At 39.6% G+C, this 9,527-nt stretch overlaps 1 protein-coding gene across 2 annotated transcripts; it reads left to right on the forward strand.

Annotated features, from left to right (window-relative positions):
• Window positions 1-1,370: 1,370 nt before the first annotated feature.
• On the forward strand, window positions 1,371-4,654 carry LOC148031915 (uncharacterized). Of its 2 annotated transcripts, none has more exons than XM_087682504.1 (5): window positions 1,371-1,640; window positions 2,055-2,128; window positions 2,210-2,318; window positions 2,589-3,208; window positions 3,607-4,654. In XM_087682504.1, exons 1-5 carry the CDS (start codon window positions 1,526-1,528, stop codon window positions 4,438-4,440), a joined length of 1,752 nt encoding a protein of 583 aa, XP_087538630.1. In that variant the 5' UTR covers window positions 1,371-1,525; the 3' UTR covers window positions 4,441-4,654. The 2 variants fall into 2 exon arrangements, with proteins under 2 accessions (XP_087538630.1, XP_087538631.1); XM_087682505.1 differs by having other exon boundaries at window positions 1,580-1,645.
• Window positions 4,655-9,527: the final 4,873 nt, after the last annotated feature.

The raw sequence follows: 9,527 nt of genomic DNA on the forward strand, positions 1-9,527 counted from the left end.
GACAAGAAGACTCAAGGGTGCGCGTCAACGAAGATTTGGACGGTGAAGGTCCAACTCTTTTCAAGGGGAGGTGTGTTCAAGGAAAAACGCACCTCTTACACTCTCTTCATCGGCAGAGCAGATTGCAAGATGTGGCCAAAGAGGGCATTCTCCTGTGAGGTGTCATTGCCTAGACCCTTGCATTTTTGGCTTGGCATTCAGGGAGAAAGTTGTGTCAAGCTCTTAGTCCACACGTAGTTCTGCGCACTCAAGCTGTTTGACCTAAGTTGGAGCATGGGTGCGCAATGTGTCTCTGATTGGGTTGCCCTCCATTCTATGCTTGTAAATATGGTTAGCAGGTGGATGGGTTGATGTGCATAATAAATTCTATTTCACAATTTTGCCCAAGTCCTGCTCCATTCCAGAGTTTTAAATAGAGTTAGTGGGTGGAACACAAGAAGTATTGAAAAGTCCATGTTCCACACTTGTAAATAGAGTCACTGGGCGTGGCACCTAGTGGGTAGACATTGACCGCCTTGATAGTGAGGCATGTTAAGATCCCCGACGTTAAATATGAGTCTGAGTCAAAAAGCTGTTTTGAAAGGCCAGTAAGTTGTGCCTCCCCACTCGATGTGGACATCGGGTTTTTTCAAGGGGAGGTGTGTATGAGGGAGTACCTCTTGTAGCTCCCTCACCCACGTGGTTGGCGTCGTGTTGTAGCACGTTGATAGCTCCACCCTCCACCCGTGACAAAGTCCCTTGCTATGCCTCAGCTACATTGTACACATCTTTTGGCTATGAATATGACGTGTCGCACTCAAGATGGGCCCTTGGGCAAAATTGTGAGCATATTACGATCCGTGTCGCGTTTCGTGTCATGTTGGGGTGTCCCATGACATGTTGAGGAGTTGGGATGGAGATGTTGGGCAATGGGTCTGGCACTCCTCTAGAGCCTAGAGAGGGTCCCGCGTGGGTATCCGAGGGCCGACTGTCACAATAGCCTTATGAAGAGAGAAGACACGGGAAACCCCAAAACTGAACACAATTGCCTAGGCCTTTGGGAGGCCACAAGGTGATGCATGTGCAAGATGTTATTATCATCTCTAAAAATCCACTGAAGAAAATTTGGGAAACCCCAAAAATGAACACAACTGCCTAGCCTTTGGAAAGCCACTGAATGCAAAGGCACCTTTACAAGTCTTAAGGTACTCATGGTTTTGTGTTGGTTTATGGGGTTGGGGATCTATTAAGGTACCTCAAATCAAGCTCTTCCTCCTCCACAAATATGTTAAAAGTGCATGAGACCTTGTGATTTGTAGAATGGTGCCATCAAAATGTATGTGGATGAGAAAATCCAGGATGATACAAAAAACACTGCATCCGCGAGACTTGTTGATACAAAAATCTCACTTTCAGACGCATGGTCTCACTATCCGTAAAGTGATGATGGGACGCTATATATAAAATCGACCGCAGACAAACCGTCAACCTCTGCTTAATAATGAAGCTAATTGATTAATGCGATGGGCGATACCGCTGCTCTTACATGGTGTTTCACTTACTCCTTTCCGTCTTGTTAATTGCAGCCTTCAAGTATGCCCAAAAGAGAAGGAGATGGAGTACATCATCCGGAGTACAGCAGCAGGATGTGATTCGTTTGGGTGAGGTCTGGCTCTGATCATCTAGGATTGATTAGAGTACTTAAGCAATATATTGATACAGGTGCATGATCAAATTGTCAGCCAAATTAATACATCAAATTATACCTGCGTGATCCGATTGTGCAAAATAATACATCAAATTTTGATTCTCGAAGAGTATTTGATCGAATTCACCCGCTTCAATCTTCAATCTTTCATCGAGTACTGCAGGCCCAGGCCATTCCTGTTGATTAATTCTTTCGATTTCGATCCTTAAAGAGAGTATTTGATCATCAAGTACTTGCATGATTCGCTAATTAGCCGAAATATTAACACATCAATTTGTTGATCCTTAAAGAGAGTCTTTGATCGAATTCAATTGACAACCACGCGCACAAATGGAATTTCTCATTAATCTTTCATGGAGGACTGCAGGGCCAGGCCACTCCAATTGCTTTACCAGCTGTGAAGATGATGATTTCACCAAAAGCTCAGAACTAGAAATGAAGGTATTTTGATCTCTGTGTATTGCACCATATCTCAAGTAAAATCATGTCGATACTAAAGATTTTGATGGTGCATCATTTCAGTCCAACGATGATTCAAAGCTGGATCATTGCAGCCATGCTGCGGTTCCGGAGTCAGAGACTGGAGGAACGACAGAGCTCTTCAATGATGCCAAGACGGGTGAAATCAAAGGTGCACACAGAGCTCTTTCTCCTCCATTAATTTGGTAAAGTGGAGCTCTCAGAACTGTGCATCAATAAAGTATCTGGCAACATTTTGCAAGGATTGTAGGTCAGGTTAATCGGACATCTCTTTGTCAAGATGGAGACAGTATAGTTTGACAAAGGTTCTGAGGGAAATTATGAACTTTGCTCCATCCTATTTGGTAAAAATCTGTAGTGAATACTGATCTAGTAGTTCATAATGTGATGTGCATGTTCGAATCGCGTTGGTTGCAATCAGGCGACGCCACAAGCAAGAACAAAAGAATCAGATTCAAATACAGGAATCTCCAGGATGCACTTGAAGTTGCCAGTTTGAAGGGCCTGTTGTCTGAATTGCGAGAAAGAGAAGCCAAACTACAGGCTCAGCTCTCAAAGGAAAGTGCCGTCTCAGTGAAACCGACCAGAAGGAGAGATGTTGAGCTTGACATGGAGCGTCAGTTGTTGGAGAAAACTGCAGAGATCAACAAGCTTCATCGTCAAATTAGTGCATTTGAGCTGGAGACTAGCAAGATACGGGAAGAAATCAGGTTTAGGACAAATGGTGTGGAGCAAGCTGACCTTGATTTGGCCCATGAGAGAATCAAGGCAATGCAAGAGGAGATAATGGACGATGCAAGCCATACGAAAGCACAGCTTCTAGTTTTAAAGGAGCAATTTAGCAAACTGCAGGAAGCAACAGAAGCAAGGTTACAAAAAGAAGAAGAGATGCAGCAGAAATTGTGCAAGGCCACAGAATTGCAGGTTGAGTTGTCAGAGCTGCAGAGGACTAATAAGGAGCTCCTCAATCAAAACACTGAACTTGGACAAAGACTGGTAGCCATAGAAAAGAGAGCTGCTAAAATGTCTATGATAACTGAGGTAAGATTTTAACCATATGGCAAACAGCTTTTGGATGCATGCATTAATCCCATTGCTCAGTGGATTGAGGTGTACTAGCAAATTAATACAGTTGTTGGTCACGGCTTCCATTGTCTATTTCAGTAAAATCGATGTTAAATTGATTCAGCTCGGCAATGATTAAAGTTAGTACTAAGTGATGGCAAGGCCAGTGAATCTTCTTATCTTCAGTTTTCGTTTGCATGCGATTACTTAGTTTTCTTTGCAATTCCCTTTGTTTACAGGTCAATAACAAGATTACAATGTCTTCTTACTAACTGCAGCATGGCATTTTCCATTATTAAAAGAAAAGTTTTTCTTGCATTCATGAAAACTGCATTCTCACTGTTGAGGCAACCCTCCCTCTCTTTTTATGGCAGGATGATATTATTGCAGCTGAAGCTGAAGCATCTGAACTGAGATCCATCAACAATAAACTGACTAAGGAGGTAGAAAGTCTGCAGATCACTCGTTTTACTGAGGTCGAAGAGCTCGTGTACCTGCGGTGGGTAAATGCCTGCTTGCAGCACAACCTGGATATGTACAAGGCATCACAGAAAACACCAGCAGTGACAACAGTTTGTGATGATGCTGATCCTCATCATGAAAATCGTGAACCACCAACCCTGAAGTATTTGGCTGTTCCTTGGATGGCTCCACATGCTGAAGTTGAAGTGGGTGGCACTCCGCGCTCGGGAAACCGTCTTCTCAACAGTACTAGACTTGCAGAACAGGTGGATGAAAGATCACCCAGCAGCCTGGAGCTGTCAGATTCGGAGATGAGCTCAAGAAACAGTTCTCTGCAGTCGGATCATAAGGGAATCTCAAGAATCACCATGAGAGCTTCCAATGATCAATATTCAGAGGGCCGCAACCTCGCTGTTGTTAACAAGCCAAGGCGCCATTCTTCATCTTTACTGGATCAGTACTTACATCAAAGCCATGCTTCAAAGGACATTAGGATCTTGAAGCAAGGAAGCCTAAGGTTGTCTTCTAGCTCCAGCAAATCAGTAGATAGATGGAGGTCTGATCATACCAGAAGAGGGTCACCGGGTGCTAGCCTTGTTGAATCAAATGCAGCTGGACCACCCCCAATGTATGGCTGGAGTACAGGTCAATCAGGAGAAGGCCAACATATTGATGGATCCAGGAATGTGGCTGCATCTTTCCAAGTATTGTGTTCTAGTCATAAGAATAAGCACTTAGCTTTCTAAGAAATCAGGTTGAAATGGTGTGGGAGTATGATCATGGAAAAACAGGACAAGCACATATGAAGATAAGTTGAATGTTAGCTAACAGTCCTACAAGTAGGGCTCTTTTTTCCCAGTCTCCTGCAGAGACCTTGTATTTTGCCATTTGGGCTGAGAAGTACCATCCGCAAGGATGATGTAAATACCCTCTTTTTCTTTAATCAATAACATTAGTTTATTTGGCGCGTTCCTAAAAATATGTGTAGTGGATCTAAGTGCTGCAAGACTCAATTGTGTGTTGCTCTTCAAGAGACTAAGACCGATGCCTTAGTAAATTTCTTCTTGAAGGACGACGAGATGCTTATCTCTACACCTGTGAAAGGATATAGTGGTACACAAATTCTATGCAAAAGGTCACTTTCTTTTGCACTTCTAGCTTAAAAGGATAGTAATTATGTTGGAATTAATGTAACACTTCATGCCAAGAAACCTCAGCTCAAGTAGAAGTGAGATGATGTGTTAAAACCCAAGGTCATCATGGGTTACATTCCCATGGGCAATGGTGAACACACATTGTATAATGTAAAAAGTAATGATGGCTCCACTTGGCTAGTCATCAAAATGGACATTGTAATTGGTTCGAAGGGTTTTTGAGTCGTTGGTCAAGGGTTTGGGCACCCCTAAATTGTTAGAACATGGTCCTTTCTGATGAATTTGGCACCTCTCAAGAATACTATCTTGTGATCATTGCCATGTTTAAGCTAATGTTCTTTGTATGGAAGATTATTCCTAGGATAGGAGGGCACCCCTTTCAAACTTAATACATTCTTTTTGTGACAAGTTAAAAACTTGATCGTATCTACATGGAAAACCAATGACTTGCTAACAATTTATTTGAAGCTTGGGATACTAAAATTGTTGTCGTGTGTATAAGTACACGAGCATGGCACAGATTGTGCAAGAAAGTATCGATAATCAAATTCCAATGCTATTGCAACTCATAAGGCTTTCTTTACTAATGTACTAGGTGCTCTATGCCTAGATTCTCACGATACCTAGCATCAATGTTATGTGCATTATGTTGGTGCTTTGCACTGGTTTTAGGCCGATGCTTTGCATTGATGTCAATAATAATAGTTAGGGCACTTTACATCCTAAGGCATGCTTCATGGGGCTCACACAAAAGTATCATATTTTGGTGTTGTGGCTTGCATTTGAAATCATGCCATATGTAGAGAGAGAGAGAGAGAGAGAGAGAGAGAGAGAGAGAGAGAGAGAGAGAGAGAGAGAGGGAGAGAGAGAGAGAGAACTATAAAATTAAACAAAATAAGTAAAATCAATAAATAAATTAATATTAAAGTATATTAATACACAAGTAAAGTGTGTGTGTGAGAGAGGGAAAAACATTTATATAAATATTTTGTGCATACATTAATTAAATACTAAAGAGAGATCTCAAATATGAAAAGAAGGATCATAAAATCATTATTAAGAAAAGTTAAAAAATAATTCATATTAAACTGTAGAAATACATTTAGGGGGTGGCGGACAAAGAAGTATATATATAAATGATTTATACATGTAGTATTTAAATATTAGAGGGTGGGGGGGGGGGGGGGGGAGGGAGGAGAGAAAATATGACACCAAAACTTAGAAAGACAAATACTATACAAAAAAACTAATAAAAATAAAATTAAAAAAGTTTATTAATTTTTTAAAGACATATAAAAGTTAAATACCATTAACAAATAAATAAAATATCAACAATTATTATCAAGCACAAATCACGTGTAACTCAATTTACAACATGTACTTGGAAATAGAGTCAATGAAAAGAGAAGTTGACACAAAAGTATGGTAATTGCACAAAAAACCATCGCATACTTCCAATCACCAATGTAATGATAAACGAAGGATTGAAAATATAAAACATATCATGTTTCAAAGGTTTTTAAAACTAAATATTTAAATACATATACTAAAATAATAAAACATTAATAAATACAACTAAAATACTCACCATCTTTATATGTTCTACATAGGTATTTCAAGAAAGGTAATATTAAATCCAAATACTAAAAATTGATGAATATTAAAAGCTAGTGAAAGATAGAAAAAAATTAAATAGCATTTATCAAATATACAAACTAGATAAGTATTTGTTAATATTTAATTAAAAAGTTTAAATATTGAAAATAATATAAAATAATAATAGAGAGAGAACCTACAAAGCACAATAAATAAATAAATTATTACTTTTCTATTAATATATTCTATTTAAAAATTAAATTATTATTATATATTCAAAAATATTAAGTGTTCATTTTATATCACAATAATTATCATTAAGAATATTTATTTAATAACACACACACACACACACACACACACACACACGAGATTAAAGAAGATAGAGAGAACCAACAAAATACCCAGAAATTATTTTTTAATTTTCAATAATATAATATATAAAACCTCTAATAAATATTTTATAAATTTTATATATATATATATATATATATATATATATATATATATATATATATATATATATATATATATATATAAGCTTTCATTATATATACTAGGCCACTTCATGGCAGCTTTTAGGCTGCTTCATAGCAGCAGAGCTTTGTGCGATGAAGCTATCGTGAAGAGGGGAAGCGAAGTTGTTATGCAGTTCGCTTGATAATCCATTTCTCCTCTTTCCCCTCTCTATTTGTAATTTGTTTCTTCTTCTTCTTCTTCTTCTTCTTCTCCCTCCCTCCCTCCCTCCCTCCCTCCCTCCCTCCCTTCCTCTCTCTCTCTCTCTCTCTCTCTCTCTCTCTCTCTCTCAAAAATTACACGATGCAGCGAATAGAATTTGAGCAAGAGATAGAGAAAGAGAGTACACAATAGACAAGAGAAGAACAAAAAAATTCTTTAACTCTAAACAAGCTGATACAAAGATGGCTCTATCCACCCATGCACTTCCAATGTGAAGCTTAGATGGTGATCTAGACAAAAGATAGGTGAAAAGCTTAAGACTAGTTGAAATAACTCTGATTGGGTGAAAGGATGGATCATGAAAGCTATGAAGGGGTCTACCTTTTATAGCTTGTGAAGGGGGTCATGATGGATGACCTTCCATATGCACATGTGTCTATTGATCTTCCATGTACACATGTGTCTGTTGACCTTCCATGTGCACATGTATTTGTTGACCTTCCATGTGTACTTCCACTAGTTGGCCAAGGAATATTCATATTCCACGAGTTATTCCCTACCCCTAGCCAAGGGCTACTTTCGCAGCCCTCTGACCCAAAATAGGAGTCCGTGATAACTTCCTTACCCCGAAACTTGATGTGGTGTGCCTTGAGTTGCTACTAGCTTTAACTACTTTGTCTAACCCAAAGGCTAGACCTACAATGGTTACCTGTGGGCCATTCGATCATATAGACCTCATTTGATATACAAGTTGTCTGGACCAACCAATGTCTAGGATCACACATGGCTTCTCCTCATCATGGGGGCCTTACAACTTTGAGCACATGGATCATCGGTGGCACGTTTTTACGTGGGTAGGGCATTGAGCATATCTAACACCCCCCCTCAATGTCCACCAATAGGTGAACTAAGTTCTTGGCCCAATGTCGAGTCTTTGAAGATAAACTTGAAGTAGATCCTTCAAGAGTGCTTTGGTGAAGATATCTACTCCATTCTCCTTTGTTGGACAGTAGATCAGCTCCACTATCCCATCCTCGATCAAATCACACACATAGTGATACTAGATCTCGATATGTTTTGTGCGTGCATGAAACATTGGATTCTTGGCAATGGCGATGCAAATCTAATTGTCACACCTTAGCACAATCGATTCTTCATCCTCCTACACTCCCATGTGCCATAAGATCCTTGTTAACCATACTGCTTTACATGTAACAAAACATGCTATGTTGTACTCTACTTCAGTAGAAGACAATGCCACTATTGTTGCTTTTTACTGATCCAAGAGAAGATTCCTAAACTAAAGAAAAACAATAACCAAAAACTAACTTTTTGGAATTAGTATCTCCTACCCAATTTGAGTCACAGTACCCACAAGAGAAGTACCAGAACTATATGTGATTCCATAGTCAAGAGTTGTAAGAAGCTGGGAATAGCAAATAAGTGTTAATAATGTTGATATTATGCCATGTCACACTGACATTGGTATAAAAGGAGAGAAGATGTAATTTTTCATATCTTTTTGACATATTTATACAATTACAGTCTTTCTTTCCCTTCTTGCTCACAGTTTCTATGGCTTCCCCTTCTTTCTTGTCTTTCTCTCTCTAAATCTAGTATTTCTCTCTCCTCGTCACTCTTATTCTCTCTCTTCCTGCAGTCTTTCTCTCTCCTATGCAGTCTTCTCTCTCCTCTTTCTCTCTCCCTGGTTCTCTCTCTGACAAGTGGTATCAGAGCTTGAGTCTTTGATCCATTATTTTCTTCCATTTTCAGTCCCATTTTCCTATTTCAAAACCAATTTCAGACAAAAGTGGTACAAGACAGTGACTAGTGGAGTGCTGCAGGACATCTACAGTTAGCAAGAGACTACATCTGGAGATATCCAAGGTCAGATATGGCGGGTAAAGGCTTAAATAGTTGGACGTTATCAAATTTCATGCAAAAATGGAGGTAACTAGGGTAAAGGATGGTTAACCGGGCTTAGTTAGAGACTAAACTACAGTTACTTTTCAAAAGAGAGCTTCTCTTCTCTCTCCTTCAAGCTTTTGGCTGAAGCTTTCATGGTGGCTGTCAAGAATGTCCTCAAATATCTCTCTCTCCTGAACATTTCTCTCTGTCAAAGCATGGGGCAAAGGATCCTTACAGCATGAGCTTCAAGAGAAGTACCATGGTTGAGGTGTGCTGCTGATTACCAGCCAGGAACAGCCCGAAAAATGCACCGAAATTTGCGCTGAATTCCCTGCTCTCTCCTCCCTGCTCAGCTTGCTCCACATCCTCAGCCATTGATCTCAGCTCTTAAAGGATTCATCAAGCACTTGTTGGCAATAATCTTCAGCCTCTGAAGCATTCTGATCAGTCATTCTCTTGCTCAAACCCTAATATACAGCAGGGCAGCCATAGCCACA

Source organism: Lygodium microphyllum, chromosome 8 (assembly GCF_053477565.2).
Source record: "Lygodium microphyllum isolate KBCC chromosome 8, Lygodium_microphyllum_v1.1.10, whole genome shotgun sequence".
NCBI lineage: Eukaryota > Viridiplantae > Streptophyta > Polypodiopsida > Schizaeales > Lygodiaceae > Lygodium > Lygodium microphyllum.

Coding starts and splice junctions, on each gene's coding strand:
- LOC148031915 (XM_087682504.1), top strand. CDS start 1,526: ATGGTGTTTCACTTACTCCTTTCCGTCTTGTTAATTGCAGCCTTCAAG. Junction 2,129..2,209: donor GCTCAGAACTAGAAATGAAG/GTATTTTGATCT, acceptor GCATCATTTCAG/TCCAACGATGATTCAAAGCT. Junction 3,209..3,606: donor AAATGTCTATGATAACTGAG/GTAAGATTTTAA, acceptor TTTTTATGGCAG/GATGATATTATTGCAGCTGA.